Here is a 26989-nt window from a genome sequence, read left to right on the forward strand (position 1 = left end):
ATAGGTGTATAACTAGGATGTATAACTATTGATTCAAGTTAGGATTGACTCATTTGGGACTCGTACTGTGAGCCTGCCAGAGAGGTGCTGATATGTAATCTGTGTGTGTTTGTGTGCGCGTGTGCGTGTGTGTGTGTGTGTTACAGCCAACCCACCTGGCTAACTTCACCCAGGTTCAGTCCATCCAGTACTCCAGCACTGAGGACAAGGACAGGAAAGGCATGCTGCAACTGAATGTGGCAGGTGCTGCAGAGGTACACACCATACATACACACATACACAAACACACACACAGACACATTAACAAACACTCATTAACAACCTCACCCCCCCCCCCCCCCCCCCACACACACACACACACACACCAGCTAGATTTGCATGGTTGTGAGGTGCCGTCCACTAACCTGAACGCGTTTTGCCACCCCGCAGCCTCTGACCGTGACCACGTCCACCCTGACCACAGCCGAGAACATGGCCGACCTCATTGACGGCTACTGCCGCCTGGTCGGTGCTACCTCTCAGTCGTTCATCATACGCCTGCTGAAAGGTACTCAGCACCTCACCTGCCTCCAGCCAGACAGTCTCTGACTGGAGGGCTCAGAAAAACATGGCTTCTATCAATGTACACCCAAGTCTCACCCTGGTTCTTCCCCTCTTCAGCAGAGGGAGAGAGGAAACTGCCTTCCATCCCAAAGTGAGTTCACAGTGTGCTTAGTCTCTCTCTCCTCTCTCTCTCCTCTCTCTCTCTCTCCCTCTCTCTCTCTCTCCCTCTCTCTCTCTCTCTCCCTCTCTCTCTCTCTCCCTCTCTCTCTCTCTCTCCCTCTCTCTCTCTCTCTCCCTCTCTCTCCCTCTCTCTCTCTCTCTCTCTCTCTCTCTCTCTCTCTCTCTCTCTCTCTCTCTCTCTCTCTCTCTCTGATTATTACTGTCTCCCTCCGTCTCTCTGTTCATTACTGTATCTTTCTCTACTAATACTGGCTCTGTCTTTCTTTCTGTTTATTACAATCTCTCCCTACATGTCCCTCGCTTTCTCTCTCTGTTTTATTACTGTGTCTCGCTCCTTTTCTCCCCTCCTCCCTTTTCTCTCTCTCCATTTCCATCCTACATCTGGAAGACATCTCCCCCAGCTGCCGAGTTCAGGTTTCAGTTTGTGTTTGATCACTAGTTGGCGGACAGCAGAACTCTCTTCCTCTCCTATCTTTCCCTCTCTCCTCTTTTTTTCCTCTCCTCTTGTCTCCTCTACTTTTTCAGTCCCCTCTCCCCTGCTCTACTATACTGTACTCTACTCCCCTCTCCTTTCCACTATTTGACTCTCTCATGAGGAATGTACCAGTGTGCCGTCAAATCTATATGATCCTCAGTCCCATGGCCCGCCCCCCCTACTGACCACTTCCTTTTTGATAAGCCAATAAGGAAAACATGCAGCCTCCCCACTCAACATGCCTGGCCAATCAAAGGGCCCGTTCAAGTCGGTAGTACTGTGCTACAGTAGAAGCCAGTGTGGAAAGGGCAGGGTCAGTCAGTGTCTCCCTGTGAGAGAGCGTGAGTGTGTGGGTATGAGAGTGTGTGTTGTCAGAAGGCCGTATCCTGCTGTGGACAATGTACAGCATTCAGATCCTCCAGCCTTTCCCCCACAGGGTCTCCAACCACGAGAAGAGGCTTGACGGGGTCCGCACCAGGGCGGTGTGTGTCTCAGGTAAACCCAGCCGCACGCACACACACACATACTCTCCCTATTTGTCTCTTTTTCTGTCTGTCTCTCTCCTCTCCCACTGTCTCTCTCACAAACACACACGCTCACACACGTTGATGTCAGTTGGATGTGTGATTTCATAACAAACCAGACCGATAAAGAAGTAGTTGGCTCGTGGAAAATCTCTGAATAATAGCCTATATTACTGGAAGTGCACTTTTTGGTTATTAATTCATGAGACAAGTGTCGAGGGTATGCCTGTGGAAGCCCCTGATTGGTTAGGAAGAAATCAGTAGGGTAAAGATGAGAAACATTCCAGAACCATCTGTGCACTGTTCTGGTCTGATAAGGACAACTTAATGCACCAGTCAGTCAGATGTGGACGTGAATGAGATGAACATTCCCTTGTTGTCAGCCACAGACTTTCACTACCCTGTTACGCAGTCCACACTGCGCTAGTCGCACTCCTCCTCCCTTTCCTGTGTGTGTGTGTGTGAGAGCTTGTGTGTGTCCCATTTTAAATGCCATGTTGCCCTACTGCCAGCATCCTGTCCTCACTCCAGCAGAATGTGAATAAGCCTGGTCTGACAGCCATATAGAAGGGTCGATAGAGAAAGCGAGGAGGAAAGAGTGAAGAGAGGAGAAGACTTCATTTAGGGGACACACAGGCCTCTGTACATATGGACAGTGCCTTTGGAGTGTGTGTGTGTGTGTGTCTTGTGGGGTTGCCACTCATAAAGAGACCCTTGTCTGAGGGCTGAGGAGCCCCTCGTTTCACCCAGATGCCACTCTGGAGGAAGTGGGAGTGTCCGGCTGTTTTTGTCAGAACCCCCTCCTCGGCACAAACAGTCGGCAAACCCTTCTGCCGTTTACTCCTCGTCTTCCGTCCACTCATCTTGTGTCCTCTCCTCCTGTCTCCTCTCCCCTCCTCCCCTTTCTTCTGCCCTCATCTCTCCCCTGTTCTTCCCCCCCCTCCTCTACCCCTTTTTCTCTTCTCTCTCTCTCTCTCCCCTCCTCCCTCCTCCTCTTAACATCCTCAGCTCTCCATTCCTCTCCCATCCTCTCCTCTTCTTAACCCCCCTCTCTGCTCTTCTTCTTTTCTTTTCTTTCCTTTCCCCTACCCTACCCCCCTCTCCTCTACCCCTCCTCTCATTTAATTTCCTCTCCTTCTGTCCTCCATTCTGTTTCCTCTGCTACTCACACACAGACCCAGTGAGTGGGACCTTGTTAAGTGTGTGTGTGTCTGTCTTTCTGTTTGGACAGGGATAGTGCTGTGTGTTGATGAGAATGAATCCAGATATGCAATGTTGGGTGTGTTGATGTGTGTGTGTGTGTGTGTGTGTGTATGTGGGATACATTGAGAGATACAGCAGCATGGACAATATATGTGATGAATAAACAGTTGAAACAGCATGACTTCAATAAAACACTGAGTAGTTGCTTTGGTTTAAGATCGACATGTGACTGAGTCCTCCTATATGTCAACGCTTCACTTTACCGCATGTTCTAATAAATAAACCAACATTTCTTTCCTCATCCAGAAAATTCCTGAAACTAACCTCCATGTCTCTCTTCTCTCCCCCCCCCCCCATCCCACCCACCCGCACACCTATCTCTCTGTCTCTCTCTCTGTGTCCCCTGCATGCTTGCTGGATCTGAAGGTCACACTAGTGGGGACGGTAAAGTCAATTTTTTCCTCACTGTCTTTCTACTAACACTAAACTGTGTGAGACAGTTAGAAGACTGGGCATATTATCTCTAACCCCATGTGCGCCCCCCCCCCCCCCACCACCACCACCATCATCCCCACTTCCTCAGGGAAATGATAGCACATTACAAAAACATTCCACAGATTTTAGACACTAGTAGCTAGCTACCTTGTGAATGTTATCAGCAGCGTACGTTCCTCTGGGTCACACGCATAAGAAACAGACGCACGCACATAGACACATACACACTGGCCGTCGGGACAGACACAGTGGGCTGTGGAGCTACCCATGACTCAATCTGTTTTCCCCGAAGATGTTTCTGTGGAAGGAAAAAAAAAAGAGAAAAGCAATCCCTCCGTCCCTCCCACTAGACTCAAATACCACAGCTGTGTTGACTGCTTCTTATTGGGCGGCCCAGGCTGCTGAGCACATGGCCAGCCACTGTGCTGACCAGGTCTAGAGACGAGCACACGCTGTGTCAGGGTGCAGTGGATAGTGTGGATAGGATTGCAGCAAACTCGTTTGACTTCTGTAGTAGGTACTCCTCTACATGGTAGGTGTTGACTATGGGGAGGTTGTTTTGTCAGTGTGTGTGTGTTTCCTGTGCTATCTAACAGTTGGTTCTGCATGTTTTTCCTCGCAGAGACGGATGATTATGCTGAGATCATAGATGAGGAGGACACCTACACCATGCCCTCCAGTGAGTAGCAAGTGTGTGTGTGTGTGTGTGTCAGAGACAGAGAGGGGGGGCTGCCAGCTGCCAGCTCCAGACCTCACTGTTTTAGCAAACCAGATGTTCTCTAAACTAGACAGGCCTGTGCGTGTGTGTACGCGCACAACTTCGACCCAGTTTAGATCCATCATGCCCCACATGATTAGTTCTTGCTGTGGCTGTGTCTCCACCCTCTCTACGCCTAGACTAGAACCAGCAATGTTAACAAGGGGTTCAGCAGTTGAATAAACATGACACCGATTTCCAGCTCGCTGTTCAACGCCATGGTATCTTTAAGACAGACTTTGTTTCAAATTGTTTACATGGAGCATGTGTGCCGTCTGGAAATACAACCCTGTGTGTGTATAGACAATTCTGGCTAATTCTGTCTCCCATCCACAGTCACATGTATTCATATGAGACGAGTCTCAGAGCTGTCACCAGACCAGCAGGCGTCTATTAGTAGAATAGACATGGCATGAGTGTGACTGTCAGCCGCCATCGCTGCTACCTCTGCTGGCATTAGCGCTCCAAAGCTAGCTTTCCACGCAGCTCCCATACCATCGCCATGCCCGCCTGCCTTGCCCGCCTCGGACGGCCGTAAACCGCTTCGGGGGCCTTGAGGGGTTTTTACCTCAAACCTTTAAACCTGCACCCCCCCGCCCCCTCTCCGCGGTCGCGTCTATATACGGTCATGGAACGACCGAGTTCAACGTGCGCTGTTAAGTTATCACAGCAGGCTGGGAGCAGTTTGTAAACAAAAGACTTTCCTCGCAGAGCCCGAGCGTACGGAACACACGTCAGCAGCCAAGGAGCAGCTGCAGAGGCCGTGTTCCAGGAGCGTTATAAATCTCTGTGTTGGTTTTTTTTTTTATTCGACTTGGAACGTCTGTTCCGTGGAACGCAGGTCCCCTTCTCCCTGCCAGCGGAGCACTTTAGCTTGGCCCTCTGGTTTATGGAGCTGTCGGTTTATAGACTGTAGCAGAAGAACGTGGGCAGGTGGAGGAGACTGTATGACGTTAAATGCTACAGACGGATGCCATGCTAAGTAATACCCTCAGCTTCACACCAAAAAAAAGCAGATAAGAAAATAAAAGAATATACTTTTTGATTGCATTGTGAATAACGTTGTTATAAACCCCTTGTGGGTTGATCTAGTGTGTAGGTCGTGTGTTTCTGTGCCTCCCAGACCTGTGTGTGTGTGTTTGTGTTGATCAATGCTGTGATGTTTCTAAAAGCGAGCTCTCTGTTTCTCCTGGCACTAACGGCCTCACAGGGTACTATGGACTAGAGGAAGGTAATGCTGCTGTTCTGGACTGCCCCCTTGGTCGTGTCGTGACTTTGTGACAGTGGTTTTTGTGACAGTGGTTTTTGTGATGACTTTGTATTGCTTTTGCCTGCTTAGATATGTGTTGTATATTGATTTGATTGATTGATTTATCCCCTTTCTGCATTCAAATGTTTAATTTGATATATTATATAGATGCAGAGACACTGTCCCTTTTAACCTGAAAGGGTACTAGCCCTAAGGTGCCCATGAGTCCAGTTATAATCACCGGGTTACAACAAGACAGATCTACTGGACCACCACTCTCTGGCTCTCCAGTTCTTGATGTGACGTTTGAAATGCGAAATTTGCGAGACCTCTATCACAATTTTTGCACTCAAATGGAAAAACACGGGGTATTATCCGACGAACCACTGCATGGCGATTTCGTTTTTGTGTGGTATCATGCTGCTGTTTCCAGATCCTTTCTATCCATTCAGCCATTGACTGCATGTTTGATCCTTTACGGAGGAGGATGTGGTGGATGTGACTCTTGGAGCCCGAACCTTTTGTGGAACAATCATTTTGCTTAAAAGGGATCTGATCTGGCCATTAGGATGTCATACGGAAGGGTTGCACAACCCTGTTCCTGGACAATACCAATTTGTAGTTTTACACTTTAATCCCAGTTACACCCAACCTGAATCAGTTTATCCACCAGCTAAATATTACAATGAAGTGCTGCATATTACGTCTGGAGTAAAAACCTAAAGAATAATTGCACACAAGGAACAGTTTTGGGCACACCTGCCATAGAGGTGTAAACACAGCAAGTGAATATGCTTCCATTCTTGTACTGTTGAAGAACATCATACTGCTCTCAGTCATGAATGGACTGTCAAATGTCTGTGCTGTTGTACCATCCAATACAATGCAGCCATTGTATTCCAAATGTCAAGGTCTTTGGAGGCAGTGTTACACACTCCTGCCATCTGCTTGGGTGTGTGAGTGTAAGATGTAATGTCCTTGTACGTAACTCAGGCAGTGTGTGTGTGTGTGTCCACAGCCCGGGACTATGAGATTCAGAGGGACCGTATCGAGCTGGGACGCTGCATCGGAGAGGGACAGTTTGGAGATGTTCACCAGGGAGTTTACATGAGCCCGGTACTGTCTTACACACACACACAGTCCATTCCGACTTGATACCTGCTGTCTGGATATGGTGACTGAGGTAGTATGTGTACTTGTGTAACAGCTGAATGAATGCACTAGTAAACTGTGTTCATATCCCTACCGGTTAAGAAGAAGGTGTTTTCAAAGTAAGCTGGTGTACTATAGTATGTGTACATATTATGGGTGTAACAGTACATGTATCATTGTGCACGCAGTCAGACAAAGAATACATCTGTGCGGGTCAAAGGCTTTTCTACTTTATGAACACTGATTATGAGTTAGATCAGATTAAATAAGCGAAAAAGTGGCACAATTGTCCATCTGTCCGTATTTTTGTGCCAAGATTTTGAAAAATGCTTGTGACAAGCCATCTCGATTGATGCTCAAAATGTAAAACAGAGGCACTCATCGGACTTAAGATCAAATATCTCCAAAGTCCCAAATGGATAATGTCAGCCCTTTTTAAGTTTGGGTTTTGTAGCTTTTTACCTGTTGTATCAAACCGTGACCATTTATTTATACAGACACACACACACACACACATCGCTGGAGTATATATACACACACAGTTCTACAGTATAAACAGTACTACAGCATGTGTACAGTCATCACTAACGTCGTCCGTGTCTCTGCGCAGGAGAACCCGGCTCTGTCCGTGGCCGTCAAGACATGCAAGAACTCCACCTCCGACAGCGTCCGAGAGAAGTTCCTGCAGGAGGCCCGTAAGTCCCCGCACCTGTCCCAGCCTCAGCCACCTCAGGTCAGCCCCGGGTGCAGGCACCCCCTCCGCGCCTCGTCTGGAGGTCAACCGTAGCAAGGGTAGCAGTCCCACTAGCCAGGCGCACCTCACCTTCCTCCCAACTGAGGCCTTGTATTCCGTGGAGCGCGCAAGCTATGAGGGGAAGCTGGGATAGTTCTGCCTTTTTAGGAATCGGATGTGTGGGTTGGGGGGTGGGGGCCTGTGCTCTTCCTCAGCCTTGGCTGGGAGAGGGAGGAGAGACGCCCTTCAAAACTTGGTGAAATACCCAGACAAGGAGGGACTGAGCCCCCCCCCCCCTTCTCCCTGTAGAGAAGGGGAAACTCAGCCTCTGTGCGGTGCCGAGGACGGAGGGTTGAGACTGTGTTTGCTTTAGTGCAAAGAAAATGATTTCCCTAGTGACAAATACACACACACACACGCCACATGGATACTCACTCAGTTTGAAAAGCCCCTGCTCACCATGGGGTCTGTGTGTGTTTGCCCCAGTGCCTCTGTAGCAGATAGACAGCTGTGGGGTGAGGGGGGGGGGGGGGGGGGGTCAGAGTGTGTGTGGGGTGGGGGGGAGGGGTTGTCATGTGATTGTGTGGGGGTTTGTTTAGGTTGAAGAGTTGTCGCCTAGGAGCAAACACGCTTTACGTACACACACAAAATCTTCTGAAATGAAGGATTAGACTGGCTGCTGTTCTAACTCTGATCCTCCCCCACCTTCCTCCCTCCCTCAGTGACAATGCGTCAGTTTGACCATCCCCACATTGTGAAGCTCATTGGCGTGATAACAGAAAACCCTGTGTGGATCATCATGGAGCTGTGCACCGTGGGAGAGGTACGTACACCAAACTAGCCCAGCCTAGCCTAACCCTGGCCCCTCCAATAGCCCAGCCTAGCCCAGCCCTGGCCCCTCCAATAGCCCAGCCTAGCCCAGCCCTGGCCCCTCCAATAGCCCAGCCTAGCCCAGCCCTGGCCCCTCCAATAGCCCAGCCTAGCCCAGCCCTGGCCCCTCCAATAGCCCAGCCTAGCCTAACCCTGGCCCGTCCATTAGCCCAGCCTAGCCCAGCCCTGTCCCTTCCAATAGCCCAGCCTAGCCTAACCCTGGCCCCTCCAACAGCCCAGCCTAGCCTAACCCTGGCCCCTCCAATAGCCCAGCCTAGCCTAACCCTAGCCCCTCCAATAGCCCAGCCAGCCCAGGCCCCTCCAATAGCCCAGCCTAGCCCAGCCTGCCCAGCCTGCCCAGGCCGCTCCAATAGCCCAGCCTAGCCCAGCGTGCCCAGGCCACTCCAATAGCCCAGCCTAGCCCTGGCCCCTCCTGTAGCCCAGCCCAGCTCAGTATCTTAAAAACATACTAAATGTATTCCACCTCTTTTAGGCAATGAACAGGCTCCATCTAGTGGTAAACAGATGTACTTCATCCTCATTGCAGAAGATTATTTTGTTAAACAGCCTTGGTACTCACAACATGGCAGGAGGGAACTGAGGTTGTAGGAACATACATTCAGAAAGTGTAGCTTAGTTGAACTAGTTCAACTCACCTCTCAGTATAAATACCACCCACACGCTTCATCAAAATTGCTAGCTTGTCCACGGCGCAGCTGCCACCAGCGACATTTCTGAGAGACGGTCGGTAGCATGTACAAGTCAGACGACTCAAAAGTGTAACCCCGTAGAGAGGCCAGGCGAGAGAGGACACGAAAGCCAATAGCAACGAGCGACACCATCTGTGAAAATCAGTCCGTCCCTAAAGTAGCCGCCCTCCCCCATGGTGCTGATCTCCTGGTTCCTGTGTGCTCCCCCAGCTGAGGTCCTTCCTGCAGGTGAGGAAGTACAACCTGGATCTGGCCTCCCTCATCCTGTACGCCTACCAGCTGAGCACGGCGCTCGCATACCTGGAGAGCAAGCGCTTCGTACACAGGTAGCGTGTGACCACCTCCGTCTGTCAAGCAAGTAGGTCAGCTGACCCCGGAGTCAGGTTCAGGATCAAACGGCGGGGGAAGGAGGGTGGCGTTAAATGTTGTTTATTTTTGCGATGGGAGTAACCTGGTGTACTGTCCTGCAGAGACATAGCAGCCAGGAATGTGCTGGTGTCCTCCGTAGACTGTGTGAAGCTGGGAGACTTTGGCCTGTCCAGATACATGGAGGACAGCTCCTACTACAAAGGTACTGTACACAAGCACTATCACTCTCCAGTCAGCGGTCCAACATTTATATTAAAAATATACATTGCAATTTATTGTATTTTATTTATATAGATTTATATTGTCATTGAATATTGAAAAGGCTCTGCTGGCATGTACATATCGGTTACAGTTGTTGTGTTTTTGGTGTCCTCTCAGCTTCCAAAGGGAAATTACCAATCAAGTGGATGGCTCCAGAGTCGATCAACTTCAGACGCTTCACCTCAGCCAGCGACGTGTGGATGTTCGGTGAGTCAAGGGAACTCATCATTCCAAATTCTTCACTCAAAGAGTTAGGAGGGACAATCGTTTCAAAGCCAATTTCCCTGAAGTACATGGGTCCGCTGGACTGTGTGTGTCTCCGTGTGTGTTTGCCGTGTCCTAACCCCACCCCTCGTTTACTTTCAGGGGTATGCATGTGGGAGATCCTCATGTACGGCATCAAACCCTTCCAGGGCGTGAAGAACAACGACGTGATTGGTCGGATCGAGAACGGCGAGCGTCTGGCCATGCCCCACCAGTGCCCGCCCACCCTGTACAGCCTCATGACCAAGTGCTGGTCATACGACCCCAGCAAGAGACCCCGCTTCACCGAGCTCAAGGTTCAGCTCAGGTCAGTCCGGCCTTGACGTCAGCACACCCTCTTTAAAAAAACCTGGATCTGAAACAGAGTTGAGTTTGAATTCCACATAGATGATGCTACAGTATTATTCAGGAGAGGTGTTGCAGTACTACACCCGGAACATGTATATTTGATAAATAATAATTTAGAGCAGGAAAGTATCATATATACTTTATTTAATCTAAAATATATTCCATCACCACAAGGTGGCGCTGTGACAAAGCTAGCCACTCTTGTGACTGTAGAGCAGGGGTGGTCAATTTCATTTTCCCGAAGGGCCACATGAGAAATTGGGACCGTTGTGGTGGGCCTAACCAATGGGCTGAACTTAATTCTGCTCAATATTAATTGTATTACTTTATAAAAAACTGTAAATTACATTTAAATAGTTTTTAACATACCTTTAATCCTTCACAAAAATGCATAAGATAGACCAGCAATTGATTCACTTTGTAGAAAAGCAATAAGTTATTTTTATGTTTTCCAGTTCAGTTGTTCTTACTCAGTGAGAAAAATCCAGTCTGTTTTGGTGCTTGAACAAGTGCATTGAAGTCTGGTTGAATGTCTGGGGTATATATGCGAACGACAGTCCCGTAGTGCCGATTCAAAATGAAATCCTTCAACACAGCGACCTGTTCTCCACAAACTAAGCACACATCTTTGACTTCAGTAAATAGATGTACTTAGAAGTCCATGTCTTGTTAAAAACACATTCTGTATCAAGCTTTGTATTTTACCGTGAGATGACATTTTTGAGGGCTATCCAACAGCTGACTCAGTGTCTCCTGTCGGTGTAGCTGCGTAAGCGCACATACGTAAACGCGGGCCAGACTGGGACAGCTCCTAAAATGCCCAGGTCTGCTGTAGAAGAAATTTACAGACTGATAGTGGGTTCTGTAGATGGCTGTACCTTTAGCGCGAGTTCAAGAAAGGCGCATAACAAATATCTTTGATTATTTTTACTGAACCACTGACCCGAGTTGAGGACACCAACCCACTTCCTGTCTGACACAACCTTGTTGTCGGCATGGTTACTTAGCGGGAAGACGCCATATGAGCCACACCCTATCTTTGCTCATCAAAAGTGTGCTCATCTGAAACACTCACACACACATTCAGGTCACATCAAGCCCATGTTGCGGTGAGGCAACGCTGGAAGTTTCCCAGCATTTGCAGTGGCGGTGTCTGTGGACGAGGGAGCTAGCTGACTAGACGGGACCAGGCCTGTCCTTCTCATTGACGCTAACTGGCCAGGTAGATGGAGTTGTTAAACCCCCCTCCCCTCTCCACACACTACACTAGTTTCAGGGCTTCCCACGTGCTAAAAAGGTGTATTTATATTGTTTTGGGTGACTTTTTCCAACCACTTATTAAAATATTTGAGTAAGCTATTTCTTTGCCAGATTTCTAGTTCTTACTGGAGACATTTCTCCTCCGTGGGCAAGTTTGTGTAGCACAGCTGTGTAGGAAATATAGTCCTTGTGGTGAGAAACCAGATGAGGCCTGCTATTTTTCCTGGTAAAATGTGACACACACACACCTATACACATACATAAAGAGGCAGGAAAGTAAGTGCATGTAAGAGGTTGTGGTTTCGTCACACTGAAACCCCAGCATGACTCACACCTTCAGTTTTCCTCCTCCTCCTCCGCTCTCCTGGTCTCCACGGTAGCAGGCCTGTGTCTAGGAGACCAGGTCAATATTTAGACTGAGACCTCTTTAAATAGCCAAAGACTGCCCTATATGGCACCTTATGTCAACGCTGTTCAGCGTGGTTTTAAATCATAATCATGTCAATTAGGAGTAAGGCTGCTGGGGAAGTGTGTGTGTGTGTGTGTGTGTGTGTGTGTGCATGCTTGCATGCAGGGATTTGTTTATATGATCCAACAGTGCAGTCCAGTAAAGTACTAATAAAGTTGTGCTCTTCCAAATGTCCTGTTTAAGACGTTTAGGGTGTGTTGAGTGCAGCACGTTCATCCTCCCAGGATTATCTCACTCTCCTGCGACTCTAAAGCCCTGATTCAGAGACTGATAAGCGAGGCCGGATCTATTTGGATTTACAAAAGGCAGTAAAGGAGATTGACTTTGATGTCTTTCCTACTGTTACGTTGTGGCAAATAGGTTAATGCTAACAATTGTGTCATCATTTGGAGTCATCAATAAGCCAATATTGTGAAATCATTTTTTAATGGAAACCTCCATCATTGAGGAAAGTGACTAAGTTAGGGTTGGAAGCTGGCTGGGCCTGGACTTGAAGAATCTTCCTTTGGCTTCTCCTAGCCTACTATATATCTTGCAGTCTACATCCTCTCCCGGTCTACAGCCTCTAGCCTCACCTATTATACTGCCTCTCCCAGTCTACAGCCTCTAGCCTCAGCTATCATACTGCCTCGTCCAGTCTACAGCCTCTAGCCTCAGCTATCATACTGCCTCGTCCAGTCTATTACTTCTAGCCTACCCTAGAATACTGCCTCTCCTGGCCTCCCCAAGAATATGGTCTCTCCCAGCCTCTAGACGCACCTAGCATACTGCTTCTCCCAGCCCCTATACTCACCTACCATAGTGCCTCTCTCTCCAGTCTCCAGCCTCCCCTGCCTGCAGCTGCGTCTCTGGAGTGGCTAGTCTCATGTGCTGCTCGTGTGTTTACACAGCAGCAAACAGCTGCCAGCACCTCCAGCTTGTTAGAGCAGGGAGGAGGCAGCTAGAGAGACCAGAGGGGGAGAGGGAGAAAGGATTAGTCCTTCCCAGGGCTAGTACTGAGGGCACTTCCCACCGCCACCACTCTCAACTGGCATCAAGACTCCCTTGCAGTCGTGTCCCAAGACTCTTCAGAGTCTCGCTGCTGACTCACTGCTTCCTGGGACCCGGGGCTGCTGGGATACGGGGTTGCTGGGACTGTACCCGTACTGCAAACGTGCATGTGGGCGACCCAGGCTGACTCTGACTCTGTGACTGGCCGTACATGGACTTAGTGTGCCAGCATCAGCTGTAAACTCGGACGGACTCGGACCTCGAGCGTCAAGGTAACAGTTAAGTTCACAATTTAAAAGTCTCCGACCGTAATCAACGTTGTAGTCCAATGTGTCTTTAGGCAGCTGGTGGAGCCGCGGAACAATGTGGGCGCGTGTGCGGGCCCTGTTAGTCGCTTTTGCATTTGAGGAGGGGGAAATAGGACTGTGTTTAAATAGCGATCAGATTGTGTGCGTGGTCAGGTTGTGTGTGTGAGCGTGTTGTCACCACAAGTGACAGGACAGGTGGCCGGCCAGCATGTTGACGGTATGTTGTTGTTCCCCCCTACTCTGCTGTTGTCCCCCCCCCCCCACCCCCCTAGAGGCATAACACTAAAGCTGTGGCTACAAATAACCCCCCCCCACCCACCCACGGAGAGGGAGAGAGAGAGAGAGAGAGAGAAAGGGAGAGGGAGAGAATGTAAAGCAGAGAGGAGAAAGAGTGTGGGAGGGGGGGATGAAGTGGGAGAAAAGTAGAAGAAGGAGACGAAGGAAGACTGGACCTGTTGAGGTTCAGGGCACGCTGCGTGTCTGCTCCGTTTGGAACCCTGCCCGTCCATCTTTCTCCTCAGCCTGTTTAGTTTGGAATTAGTCCACTAGAATTCTCCCACACCATAACCTGAGGTATGTACTGTTTACAGTGGAGCGGGGAATGCTTTCTGTTCAGATAAGCCTTTTTTCTGGCATTGCGTACCTTAGCAAACGTCCATTCTGTTTGTAACATTGGCATCCGTGATGTAAAACAGCATTTTAATTATCTTTAATCGCTTGTTAAGGAACGTTCTCCAGCATTTTATACCCTGAGGGCTGAGCCCTGGCCTAATAGCGAGCTTTAAAAAATCTCTTGCTTCTCTAATGGTTGTAGCAGGCTCGGAGGAAGCAGTTTCATATGTGTGAGCAGCTTTCTTCAGGGTCCTTGTCCTTTGCCTCCCTCCCTGACAGAGCTGGGGAAAATCTATCTAGCAGATCCTGATGTACAGGAACCACTATCTAACTCTTTATTTCCTGTTACTGACCCGCTGTGGCACGTGTGTGTGTGTGTGTGTGTTACTGTACCTCAGGGTTGGGGGATATGGCTAATTTGAGCCAGTCATTTTAGTATAGTGTGTGTGAACGTGGACACGTGATCCAGTATTCTGCTGTACGGTGGCTTTGCATGCAGTGCTGTCAGGTATCTAGGTGAGTGAAGAGGACAGTTCCAACCGCTTCCACCCACCCTCTGCTACAGAGACAGTCACCAGAGGTATGACGTCAGCGGCAATGCTAGCGTGCCTCTGCTGCCTCTGCTACCTCTGCTGCTGGCTTCACGCTTGTACAACAACGACCCCCCATTCCGTGACCATAACCTTTGGCACGGAACTGCGAGGTGCTATGAAGCCGGAACATTCCCACAGGCTGTGTAAATGGGTTTGGGATTACCCCCGGACAGCTACCCATGTAGCTGTAGGTGACCCTGCCACCTACAGCTCTGTGGGAACTCGTTTTTCACTGACCTGTCTTAGACAACTGTTTGTTTTTTTTTTACTTGGGATATTACTGCTCATTTGCATTATCAGTGAAGTTGTTTATTCATTAACATGAATATCATATTCCCTGTATCTGTACTGAAAAAAACAAGGTATTTACCTTATATTGTCTTGTTGCTAGTTAGCAAGCCAGCATTATATCATTGCGATCAGCCAATCACATTGTGAGGTGGGAGCTACTCGTTATATGTTGCACCTGATATAATTGTGATCACACCCTGTCGTGGTTTGAATGCTTGAACATGTCTGATATATTTACTTGGATGTGTGTGTGTTGAAAGCTCTATCCGTGTGTGTGTTCACAGTACAATCCTTGAGGAGGAGAAGGTCCAGCAGAAGGAGAGGGCCAGGATGGAGATGAGGAGGCAGGTGACCGTGTCTTGGGACTCCGGGGGGTCCGACGAGGCACCGCCCAAAGTAAGTCCCCCCCCTCAGCACCCCTCCCCGGTCCAAAGTCCCTACTTGCCTAGTCCCTGCACCCTCATCCCCTGTCTAGTGTCCTACCCCCTGCCCAGTCTCCTAGGGGTGGGGGGGTGGTCCTGTTGTGGCGGGAGCCCGGTCTCAGCAGGGTGTCGGGGGGGGGGGGGTGGTGGGTGTTGGCAGGCTGTAAAGAGGGGCCACTTGTCAGCCTGGACACCTGTTTGTCTGGCTGTTTGTCTGACCACTCTGACCTCCCTATGAAAACAAGATTGCATTGTTGTTTGTAAAAAAAACAAATGCAAAATCAAATGTTTGTCAATGCAATGTCCTCCACCACAATGTGAATAATGCATATCCATTTGAGCCGGGGATCCAGTCAGGGTGAGTGTGTATTGCGGCGGCTTTACACCATCTCAGGTTGTTTTCTCTGTATCTACGTTTACCCTGCATCTAATGTCAGCACGTCAGATCTGGTTTGTGCTTGTCAATCATTTATAACGTAGATATCCATGTGGGTCCCATGTATAGTAATATTCTGTTGTGTTCAGGATCAGTTTCTTATCTGGTAACTACACACCCTTCTGTTCTCCACCTTCTGTAAATGTTGACGAGTGCGTAGACTTCTTTTAGTTTCTTAAACATGACGTCGTTCCTGGTAGATTTGTTATGTTTAGCTTGTTGGCCCTGCCCTCTAATGTGCGCACACACACACACACCTGTTCAGAAGCACACACACATCATCACTTGCCTGCTTCTGGCTTCTTCTGAACTCCATGCTTCTGTGTGTCTGCGTTGTTATTTGTTGATGTTGATCCACTGCTCAGCTAGCTAGCGTCTCTCTCCCTATTCTGCTCTGTTTATCTCATCCCTGTCTCTCTTCACTCTGTCTCTCTTCACTCTCTCTGTCTGTCTGTCTCTTTCTTTCTCTCTGTCTCCCTGTCTCTCTCTCTCCCTGTCTCTCTCCCTGTCTCTCTCTCTCTCTCTGTCCGTCTTCCCTGTCAGCCCCCCCGCCAGCCCCCCTTGCAGCCCAGCTTCAGCCTGGAGTGCCTGTCGTCGGCCCCGCCCCCCCTATCCCAGCGCTTCACCTCCCAGCTCTCCCTCTGCTGCAGCGCCCCCCTGCACCGCTACCCCTGCCCCCTGCTGCCCCCCCCCGCCGCCCCGCACCCCCGCTGGGGTAGACCCCCGCCGCGGGCCCCCCGCCACCCCCATACCCCCCCCCCACCCCCCACTGTACGGTCAGCAGCAGCTGGGAAGACCCCCCAGCACAATCCTACAGGCAGGTGTGACAGGAGAGTCTCAACCCGCAACGGCTCTAAACTAAAACCACCACACGGTTTTAATCTATAGACCAGCTCTAAACTACTAAGAGTTTAACCTCACTAACCTGTGTTTTAACCAGAGGGTTGGTCACCTTTGTGTGTGTGTGTGTGTGTGTGCGGACCATGTTACTAAACTAAAACGCATACACGACCACGGACTGTCGGCTCAGTGTACACATGGCGCGTTGGTTTGCATGCTAAACCAGACCTCACATTGTCACTATTTGCAGACTGGCCCGAATGCCTGTCTAATCCTCAACCCAGCTGAGCAATGCAGATCACCTTCACACCTCAACGCTGTTCACACTGCTCCGCTCAGTCACCTTGACCCCTCTGGAAGTGGGGACACCTCTGCCAGGCCTTACGGTGTCATTGTAGGCTTTTTGAGTGACAGTGTATATAGACTGGAGCAGACGTCTTGGAACAACTGTTTTTTGGGCTCGCAGGAGTAGTTTCCCCTCAATCTTTGTTTGGTTCAGTGTGTTGATATTAAAGGATGTGAGGCGTGAGTCTATGATAATATTACACGTAACCATTTCTGCTAGACTCTTGCTTATCCAGTGCATTTAAACCAATTGAATAGCAATGGCGAGTCAAAACAAACTCTCAAGTACTTTGAAATACTCTGTGTCATGGTACAGTCTCTGGTGAAATCTTCAGGACTTGTGAATGACCTGATGGAGGGAAAAAACGTACAAAGCCAAGACAGTACTGTAAAACTCCTGGCCTTGGTTGGTAACCTGTCTGAGGAGGGTTTAGCCCGCCTAGACCCTCTTTGTGACGCCGGTGAATGTGGCTGTACAAGCCAGGGGAGTCCATTAGATGGAGATGTTGCTCTGTTGGAAAGTTCAGGGGTCTCATTTATAAAGCTTGCATACTCACAAAACGGGCTGAAAATGTGTGTACGCCACTTTCCACGCAAAGGTTGTGATTTATAAAAAACGAACTTGACGGGAGAATGTGCAGTCCCCCACGCAAACTCTGACCCTCCCGTAGGCCTACGCACATTTTGGAAACATTTGGAATTGGCGACGCAGATGACCGTACTGTAGTCAGACTGCAGAAATTGAATGAGGGAAGAACATTACTCGTAATATTTATATATTTTGTTTTCCCCACACTTTTTTTTCATTCAATTTCATGATTATCATGAAGATTACATCCAGCAGTGTTATTTGCTCTTGTACTGAGTCATAATTGTTCCATAAAAACCTTGTACAATCCAACTCAAATTTTAAATCAAAATTCAGCGCTTCCTCACCATCAGATTGTCCACTACGGGAGTGCAGGAGGGGGAGACTCCCCGACTGCATGGAATAGGCTACAGGATAACATCACATATCCTACCTTTAGATAACTGCAGAACACAGTGTATAACTAAATATATTTCTTTAATACTGTACAAATATCCTCATATGTCAAAAACTGGAAATACAGTTTCACAATTACAGTTACAATCGCTACACCCTACGTCCTCGTTATCAGTCCAGACTTAAATAGATACTGTTCATAACAAAAAGCTTTTCTTTTCAAATTGTATCTCGACTCCGGGTATGGTCTGGCACAGTTGACACCACTTGCACAGTTTTTTTTATTGGTGATCCACCGGCCACCAAATAATGTGGTTTTCGGGCCTCCACCAATAGGTTAACAGTGTCTGAGAACTTTTTTTTGCTTTTTTGTTTTTTTGGTCGCCGAACAATCGCATGCCAGGGTCATGAGATACTAGATTAGCATTCATGAGGTGCTTTGAATTGACCAAAAATGGGCGGGGTACAATGCTGATTCACGTACGCACACTTGTGGGTAATCAGTGATTTATAAAGGGAACATTGCGTACAGGTGTGCGTACGCACGGTTTTATAAATCTGAATTTTTGTGTGCGTACGCCATTTTAGGCTTTAGGGCGTACGTACACTTTTAGGAAGAATCCTACGCATAGTTTTATAAATGAGAACCCTGGTGTTTGGAGGGACCACCACACAATCATCTCCCCTCTCTCTCTTTTTTTTTCTGTCTTTCTCTGTTCTCTTGTTTTCTCTCTCTCTACCCCCCCCCCCCCCCCCCTTAAGACACATGTTGAAATGCTCTGTCCAAACCCCGTACGTCAATCACGCCAACATCCTCCCACTGTCCCACATCAGACATGACACATCAGACACGTTCCTCGTGTTCCCCTCCTCCATGTCGCTGTGTTGTCTGTCTGTCTGTCTGTCTGTCTGTCAGCCTGTCTGTCTGTATGTCTGTTCTCACCCCGCTGTTGTCTTTCTGTCTGTCTGCCCTCCTCTCTCCCTCGCTACTCTGGAGCACTGGCCCCGGGAGGCCTTCTATGAAAGGCTGTGTAAGGTACACCCTCTCCCCCCCCCCCCCCCCCCTCCATGGTCAAATTAACATACAGGGAAAACCACTGCTCTCAATTCAGAGTCGGTGAGAACATTGTGTTGCAAGTTCATTACCCCCTTCTAATGATATTTACCCATCACCACCCCCTCCCCCCCATCCTGCACCAAACCCTAACCCCAGCCCCTTTAGGTTCCTCATAACCGGACTGTGGATGTCCAACTAACTGCCTGCTTGTTCTGCAGCCTTGACTGTGCCCCCTCCTTCCCCATCTCTCCTCAGACTGCAGCTCTAACCCTGTCCACACAAACAGCATCTGGGGGGGTCTGTGTGTCCGTTGGGAGTGATCACCTCCACCCCCTCCACCCCCACCCCTCTCTAACCAGGAACATCGGGAAATACAACGTGTCTGACGATAACCTTGTCTTTCTCTCTCTCTTTGTGTGTCCGTGTACATTTCTGTCCTCCTCCCTTCTCCTCTGCCTGCCCCCCCCCCCCCACCCCCATCACTCCTTCCTCCTCCACCTCCCTCCCCTCCCACCCTGCTTCCCCACAGCCAAGCAGACCGGGCTACCCCAGCCCCCGCTCCAGTGAGGGCTTCTACCCCAGCCCCCAGCACATGGGGCAGGGCCAACACAACCACTACCAGGTACGCTTCTACACACACACACACACACTTTGGGTTGCACTTGATTTAACACACCAGCGTTTCAAGTGAATAATATACAACAGTGTGAATGGCAGTCTAAGATATCCTCCCTCCTCTCAGATGGCGGGGTACCCAGGCCCCCATGGCTTGCCCTCCATGTACCCCCCCCAGGCCTCCCACCTGGACCCCCACCACCCCCGCCACCAGGACATGACCCACTGGGGGCCCGGCATGGAGGTAAGAGGGCCAAGGCCTGGTGATGTTGGATCCATTGCTCTGCTTTGTGTGGGAAAAGGTGCCCTGACGTTGTGTGTGTGTTCATGTGTGTGTGCATATTTGTCTGTGTGTGTGTGTCAACGTGTGTGTGTATCCACGTGTGTGCTATGTATCCGTGTGTGTGTGTGTGTGTGTCAGGACATGCAGGGCCTGGGCCAGAGCCTGCCTCCTCTCCTGATGGAAGAGCAGCTGATGATGCAGCAGCAGCAGATGGAGGAGGACCAGAGGTGGCTGGAGCAGGAGGAACGCTTCCTGGTAGGAGCACACACACACACAGACCTGCTGCAGGAAAAACACTTCCTGATATGGATACACACTCACACACTCACTGGAGCATTGTCTTTGGGTTTCGGGTGTTGACACAAAACAGTGTCTTAACACCATGAGAAGCTAGAGAGAGATTCCTGAAGGGGTGAAGTTAATTGTTTACAGATGTGGTGCATGATGGGGTTTTTTCTGAGCCGGTTTCCACCCGTCAGTTATTTCAGTCGTACCGTGTCATTATCTCTGAGATGTTCCTCCGCGAGACCCAATCCACTTCCTGTGCCGTGTTTATGTTTCTACGAACGAAAAGATTCCCAGAGGAGAGAGAGTGAAACATTTATTTTCATTTGTATTCTTTCGTATTTTTCTGCTTTTTACTCTGAGGGAAAAAGCTTGGCTCGGTGTCTGAGTTTGATTTGTGTGTGAACCGAGAGAAAGAAAAAATATTTTTGTATCCATTTTTCTTTCACAAAGTATAGTAGAAAGTCCTCAGTTTTTTTCATGTATAGTGTGTGTGTGTGTGTGCCTGTGTGTGTCTAACCCAGGTGTGGCTAGAGTGAATTCCTGGCTAATGATAGGTTTGTGTCTCTCTATGAGCCATGAAGTATGGTAAACTCACTCTGACCCACAGTTGGTGAAAGCCAAACGATCTTTGCTGGAAAGCTGAGGAGGCTGAGTGCGTGTTTTTACCCCAGATTCCTATAATCACTTCTCCCCTAAGAGGAGGATGGACTGGGAAGGAGGGAGGGGAGAAAGAAAGGGAGGGGAAAGAAGGAGAATAGAGGGAGGAGAGAAAGAGAGGGAGGCAGTGAGGGATAGGCAGACGGAATGATAGACAGCTAGCTGGCAGCACTTTTCTCTCTCTCTCTCTCACTCTCTCTCTCTCTCTCTCTCACACACACACACTCCCCCTCTATCTCTCTCTCTCTCTCTCACACACACTCTCTCTCTCTGTAAGCTGGGAAGACCGATATAAGCTCTCCTCAGACAGGAAGTGAGGCGTCAAAGCGCCCGGAGCCTGCCGTCTGGTTGATGGCCTTGCTAGCAGCTCACAGATAGACAGACAGACACAGACCCAGGCAGCAGAGAGGAACAGCTCAGAGGATGCAGGTCTTCAAGTCCTGCCTCGGAAGACTGGTACAGGACTGGGGGGGGGGCGGTGGTGTGGGGGGTCACAGGTTTATTGTGGAGGGGGCAGAGGGGGGAGAGCAGGGGAGGCAGATGTGTGTGTGTGTGTGTGTGTGTTTGTGTGTGTGAAAGGAAAGGAAGAACAGGGGGGGTGCAGATGTTTTATGGCAAATAGTTGGCGCAGAACGTATGCAGGCGCAGAACGAACGGTGTGAAGATGGCAAGTTGAGATAAGTTAGCCAGAGGAGCTAGTGCTGGAATGAGACTGTGTGGACCAGAATTTACCATTGTTGTCTTTAATGAGAAGCAGAGAGGCTGAATGCACACTTCCTGGAGTTTTATAACATGGACTTAATTCCCATTCTAGTGGATACACTGGATTCCTCCATATGGTGGCCGTGGTGTAGATGTATAGATGAACTGTATGGGTTTACATTTTTGTTGTTTACGGTGCTTTCCACTTCATTCGAGATGTAATGTTTTTTTTTTTCCTGTGTGCTGCCAACCTGTTACTTATCATACAGTTTGTCAGGGAAAATTATTTGCCAATGAAAGTGTTTTTATTCTGTAAAAGAATAACTTCCTTGACTGGTGCTACTTGTGTTATTGACTGGTTGGTGTTTATGTATGGGTGTATGAATTATTTTCCTCTCCCTCTTTTTTCTCTGACCTTGACTGCTCTGCCCTTGTTCTGTCCTCTCTCTGTCCTTTTCACCACTGTCCCTTCTGCATTCATTTGTCTCCCTGTTTTCTAACCGTCTCCCAGTTCTCTAATTCTCTCCCTCTTTCTTTTTCTCTCTGTCTCCAGAAGCCAGAGTCAAGGAACTCCAGAGGGAGTCTGGAGAGAGAAGACTGCGCCCTCCAGGGAACAGTGAGTCCCCTCATCTCCTTTCCCCCTCATCTCCTAGTCTCAATATCACCCTGTCACCTCGTCTCCTAGTCTGTTCATCTCCTAGTCCTCTCATCTCCTAGTCTCATTATCCCCTTGTTGCCTCATCTCCTAGTCCTGTAATCTCCTAGTCCCCTCATCTCCAAGTCCCCTTATCTCCTAGCCCCCGGTTTTTCTCCCTACGTCTAATGTAGCCGCATGTCACTGCGTGTTGTGGCGGCACATGGTAATGGTTGCCAGGGGAGGTGTTGGGTTACTCTGCTAGGCAAGTCTATGGTATGATGACATCACCAATTGATCAGCCTTTAGGTGCTCACATGCCGTAGTTTCCACAGAGTTTGTCCTGGGTAACCTTGCCAGTGCGACAGACTAGCCAGAGTGACCACGGAGTTTGTTGGGGCTGTGTGTTTGACTAAGCTCTCAAGGGGGAAATGGGCCCAGCGCAGTATTTGACCTGGACCAGGGAGGGAAGGGGTTATGAGGTCACCAGATTCACACACATAATCTGGGGTTTGACGAATGGGAATAAATGAGGGAAAGAAAAGATAAATGTGGAAAGGGGAAATGGGGGCGGGGTAGAGTTTGGTGTGGTCCTTTCACACGGCTGGAACTCTTCAGCGTAGTAGAATACACTCTCACACTGGGCCAGTCTCTCAGTATAGGGTAATACCTGCTCACTTACATTAGACAGGTCAAACTTCAGTTTCCAGCTCATGATGATTCTTTTTTTCCCTCAGACTGTCTTTGGCCCAGCCCAGCCTATGCTAGCAACACCAGCCACATTAAAGCTACTGTCACACCAGCCTCTCAAATTTACCAGTCAATTTGCAAAACTCCAACTTCACAGCTAGATATCTCTCTGTAGTTGTGTAGTAATTATGTCAGGGCAGAATGTTGCTGGGAGGAACAGACTGTTTAGCTAGCATGTTTGGAGAGAGAGGTTGGAGTGTCCTTGGGAGAATTCAACGTGGGTGTTGGGAGTAAATGGAATGGAAATGGGTGCTGATGTTAGTCATTGGCATTATTTATTTTTTAGCTTTGAAAGCAGACCTAGAGATGTAGAGCAGACTGGAGATATTTTCGACTGTGTTATTGTACACTGCTTGTCGTCCCTTTGAATTTGCTGTGGTCTCGTCAAGTGTGTGTGTGGTTGTTTCTGTTACTCTTTCTGTCTGTGTGTGTCAGCGTGTGTGTGTGTGTGTGTGTCTCGAAGCATGCAAAGTATTTTGGGTGTTGGTTTGAAACAACCACAACAACTCAGAAGGCACTGGGGACGTTGAACCAAACAAGAACATTTTGGAAAACAGGGTTGGAACCCTTGGCTGCATTCATGCATATTTTTAATCCCCTGTGTGTGTGTGTGTGTGTGTGTGTGTGTGTGTGTGTGTTTGTTTGTGCAGACAGGAAACCAACACATCTACCAGCCTGTTGGCAAACCAGGTAATGCCCCCATCCATGTGACCGCCCCATAGCACTTGGCTTAGTTACACATCCTCAGCCCTGGTATTGTGTTCCGTCTTCACTGCGGTTCAGCTTTGGATTCGACTACAAAGCTCTGAGGAGGCCGGAACTTGGCTCACATAGCAGCCATTTCAAATTCTGTCATTTGCTTGAATTGCACTTCAATTAGCCTACCCAGCTTTATAAAGTATGCCATAATACCACCCATAAGCAGAAATCAAACGGACCCAGGTATGCTAAACCTGAGGAAACACACAAAGCTCCAATGCTGCGGTCACAGTTATTTTGTTAACTGTGTGTTAAATTGCTGTTAGTCTCTAGATTGATTGGAAATCACATATTCATTCAGATTGGACTTGTAACCTATAACACTGTCAGAACATCAGAAGAGAAACTGTCCTACTGGACTCGACATGAGGAGGGTGCTGATACAACCCACATGTTTTTTTTTTTTTTTTTTGCTTTGAAAGCTTCCTAAACTACTGTAGCATTTTTGAAATCCAACTTGTCTAACCTTATTGAAAATACGTACATAGAAACATACTTTTTAATCCTTGCATCTTGGGCAACTGTTTGTGAACTGCCTTCAAATGCATTCTCACTGTCGGTTTAAGACAATTGGTTGATGTTGTTTGTGAGTATTTCGAAACCAAACTGTATGTGCTCATCACTGTCTATCCCCGGGCCCACCAGAACATGCAGCCCCCCCTAAGAAGCCCCCCCGGCCAGGAGCCCCCAGCCACCTGGGCAGTCTGGCCTGCCTCAACCCTGTGGACAGCTACAACGAAGGGGTCAAGGTACACATACACACGAGTGACACATCTGCTGCTATACGGCCTTGACTGTTTGACGATTTACACTTAGCAAGTGATATTGTATTACTAAAACTGTAAAGGGATTGTAACCTAAAACTGTCCACATATTCAAGGCTAAAGTGAACGTTTTTAGCAGCTATGTCGTCCAGTTGCGTTGCATGGGTGTTCTATTTGCTGTGTGTTCAGTGGAACTCGTATACAAAATGCAACCAGCTAACATATCTTTGCTAGTAGAATTTTATTGAATATAAATAATTGTACTGTATTACTCTAGCTGTTTGACCTGATTCCATGGCATGTACCACCAAATCTTGCCTAGATTGCATGGCAGTAATATTAGCCATTGGAGTGCACTTGATTTAGGTCACTCGGTAAAGTCAACAGGAGAGTCCCATGGTCCTGACTGCAATCTTCAATCAAACTCAGACACATACTGCATTTCACCCTGGCTGGATACATGTCTGGCTCCCTCTATAGGGAACAGTTATCTGGGTTCATCACACACCCACACACACACACACACAATGTTTGCTAAAGCAGTCCCAGCTGTGATAGTCCCACCCTTCATTCAACACTCGTAAAAAACACCTCCAGTTAGGCCTGCGGTGGAAACTCTCCATTCTATGACACTGCCTTTTAAACAGCCCTGTGGAAAGTTAGCATTGTTCCATAAAGGGGGGGATAACTAGCTACAATGTGGTTCCCTCTCTGAGAACAGTCGAGTACACACGTTCCTGCTACACCGTGACCAACTCCATAGTGGACTCTATAAGGGGTCACTGGATCTGAGCTTAGCGATTTGTCCTTGCACTAGCCGTCATGTGCTAGCATCTCTACTGTAGCCACATGCCTCCTTGCCCCTTGGTCAGAGCAGTAGGATTCATGCTCAGATTGGCTTTGGTCAGACGGCTAGTTTGTTCTTGGTTTAGCATGTTGCTCCTACCACACACAGCCGCTGTCTGTCTCTGTGTGTTTGTGTGTGTTGGTTTTACATCCCAGGACCGGCCTAGCTGCCCTGGTGTTGGTGCATGCGTGTTTGCGATTGCTTGTGGCATTAATCTTCTCTCCTCCTTTTTCCTCTGGCTGCCCTTTGTGCTCCTGCTCTTCCTCCTCTTCTCTGCCTTTCTGTTGTTGACCTTATAGCCCTGGAGGGTAAGCTCACTCTGTGTGTTAGTGTGTGTCACACACTCTTGTGTGTCTGCGTTGTTAGTGTGTGTGTTACACTCCTAGCTTGTGTGTGTTTTACCTCATGGTCTGTTCTCCCACTCAGTAGCCCTATCACTTATCAGCTTTTCGCTCGAAAACATTGATCAGAACAGCGAGAGCGTGGCTCCTCACAGGAGATTGTAGCCGTCCATAGAATCATGTTCCTTGTCATCTTGCGTCGACCCTACTGTTTCCTGAAGCTGTAGATACATAGGCTGTCATTGTGATTCATGATCATGGCTTTTGTGTGTTTGCGTCTCCACAACGTTTGTCTCGGTTGTGTAATCTCACGCAAACCACCAAATCCTTTAAACTAACTCGCCGATGTCCTAAAATACAATCCAACCTTGTGGCTGTTTGTTTTCAATCACCCCCGTAGAGATTCTGCCACATCACTCACTATCTGATCTGTAGCTCTCCCTACTGGTGAGAGTAGAGAACTACCATGTGATTTTCATATTATTTTTTTACCCTAACCCATAACCCTCTTATCTGACTCCTCCTCTTGTCTGACCGACCTCTCCGCTCATTGGTCTAGCTCCAGCCTCAGGAGATCAGCCCGCCCCCAACAGCCAACCTGGATCGCTCCAATGACAAAGTCTACGAGAATGTGACGGGATTGGTCAAGGCGGTTATCGAGATGTCCAGTAAGATTCAGCCGGCCCCTCCAGAGGAGTATGTTCCCATGGTGAAGGTGAGAGACTCCCAAGCCGCCCCAGTCAGCAGCGAGGCGGTGAAACCATGTGACACAGCAGGGACATTGCTATAGATTTTCAAACAATGTATACTGTTTGGAAAGGAACATCTTTTTTTCATCACACCGTTTGTCCAGCCCCTGGGTTATCATGTTGAATAGAGTGTGTGTGTGTGTTCCCAGGACGTAGGTCTGGCTCTCAGGACGTTACTTGCTACCGTTGACGAGACAATCCCCCAGCTTCCCGCCAGCACTCACAGAGAGGTAAACACAAACACACACACACTCCAATGCTCACAATAGAGTTTGGCCGGTCTGAAGTATCCACAATCTGTCAACTCTGCGATGCACAAACCCTCCTGTCCCTGTCCAAAACAGACGTAGACGCAAAATCCATCACATGGACGCCGGTAAAGCCTGTAACTCACTCTCTCTCTCGCTCTCGCTCTCGCTCTCTCGCTCTCCAGATTGAGATGGCCCAGAAGTTGTTGAACTCTGACCTGGCGGAGCTGATCAGTAAGATGAAGCTGGCCCAGCAGTACGTGATGACGTCGCTGCAGCAGGACTACAAGAAGCAGATGCTGACAGCCGCCCACGCGCTCGCCGTCGACGCCAAGAACCTGCTGGACGTCATCGACCAGGCGCGCCTCAAGATGATGGGACAGGGCCGGGGGCCCGCCCCCTCCACGCACTAGCTCCGGGGGGGGGGGGGGGGGGGGTGTAGGTGCCGTCGGGGGGGATAGGGGGCCAGGGGGAAGGGGTTTGGTCGAGGATCCCAGAGCCGGTCCTGGATTGACTGTGGATGGGGAGGGAGGGGGGGCTGCTTCAACTGGCCTGGTGCTGAGGGAGGAGGAGGAGGAAAGACGGAGGAGGAGAATGATATGAGGAGAAGG

General features: G+C 49.0%; 1 protein-coding gene across 6 annotated transcripts; it reads left to right on the forward strand.

The window, feature by feature from the left end:
• The first annotated feature begins 1581 nt into the window (after positions 1-1581).
• LOC146300704 (focal adhesion kinase 1-like) lies at positions 1582-26807 on the forward strand. 6 transcript variants are annotated; one of them, XM_084704659.1, is made up of 21 exons: positions 1582-1693; positions 3352-3369; positions 4043-4099; positions 5379-5408; positions 6445-6542; positions 7189-7273; positions 8034-8134; positions 9102-9217; positions 9362-9462; positions 9639-9728; positions 9888-10092; positions 14941-15052; positions 19271-19363; positions 19484-19600; positions 19778-19894; positions 21840-21902; positions 23321-23360; positions 24075-24178; positions 25941-26096; positions 26280-26360; positions 26564-26807. In XM_084704659.1, exons 1-21 carry the CDS (start codon positions 1597-1599, stop codon positions 26789-26791), a joined length of 2109 nt encoding a protein of 702 aa, XP_084560785.1. In that variant the 5' UTR covers positions 1582-1596; the 3' UTR covers positions 26792-26807. The 6 variants fall into 6 exon arrangements, with proteins under 6 accessions (XP_084560785.1, XP_084560815.1, XP_084560824.1 ...); XM_084704689.1 differs by lacking the exons at positions 1582-1693; positions 3352-3369 and adding an exon at positions 3800-3952; XM_084704698.1 differs by lacking the exons at positions 1582-1693; positions 3352-3369 and adding an exon at positions 3800-3952 and having other exon boundaries at positions 5388-5408.
• The last annotated feature ends 182 nt before the right edge of the window (positions 26808-26989 follow it).

This window comes from Hypomesus nipponensis, chromosome 2 (assembly GCF_054491055.1).
Source record: "Hypomesus nipponensis isolate SF chromosome 2, ASM5449105v1, whole genome shotgun sequence".
NCBI lineage: Eukaryota > Metazoa > Chordata > Actinopteri > Osmeriformes > Osmeridae > Hypomesus > Hypomesus nipponensis.

Coding starts and splice junctions, on each gene's coding strand:
- LOC146300704 (XM_084704659.1), top strand. CDS start 1,597: ATGTACAGCATTCAGATCCTCCAGCCTTTCCCCCACAGGGTCTCCAAC. Junction 10,093..14,940: donor GAGCTCAAGGTTCAGCTCAG/GTCAGTCCGGCC, acceptor GTGTGTTCACAG/TACAATCCTTGAGGAGGAGA. Junction 15,053..19,270: donor CCGACGAGGCACCGCCCAAA/GTAAGTCCCCCC, acceptor GCTTCCCCACAG/CCAAGCAGACCGGGCTACCC.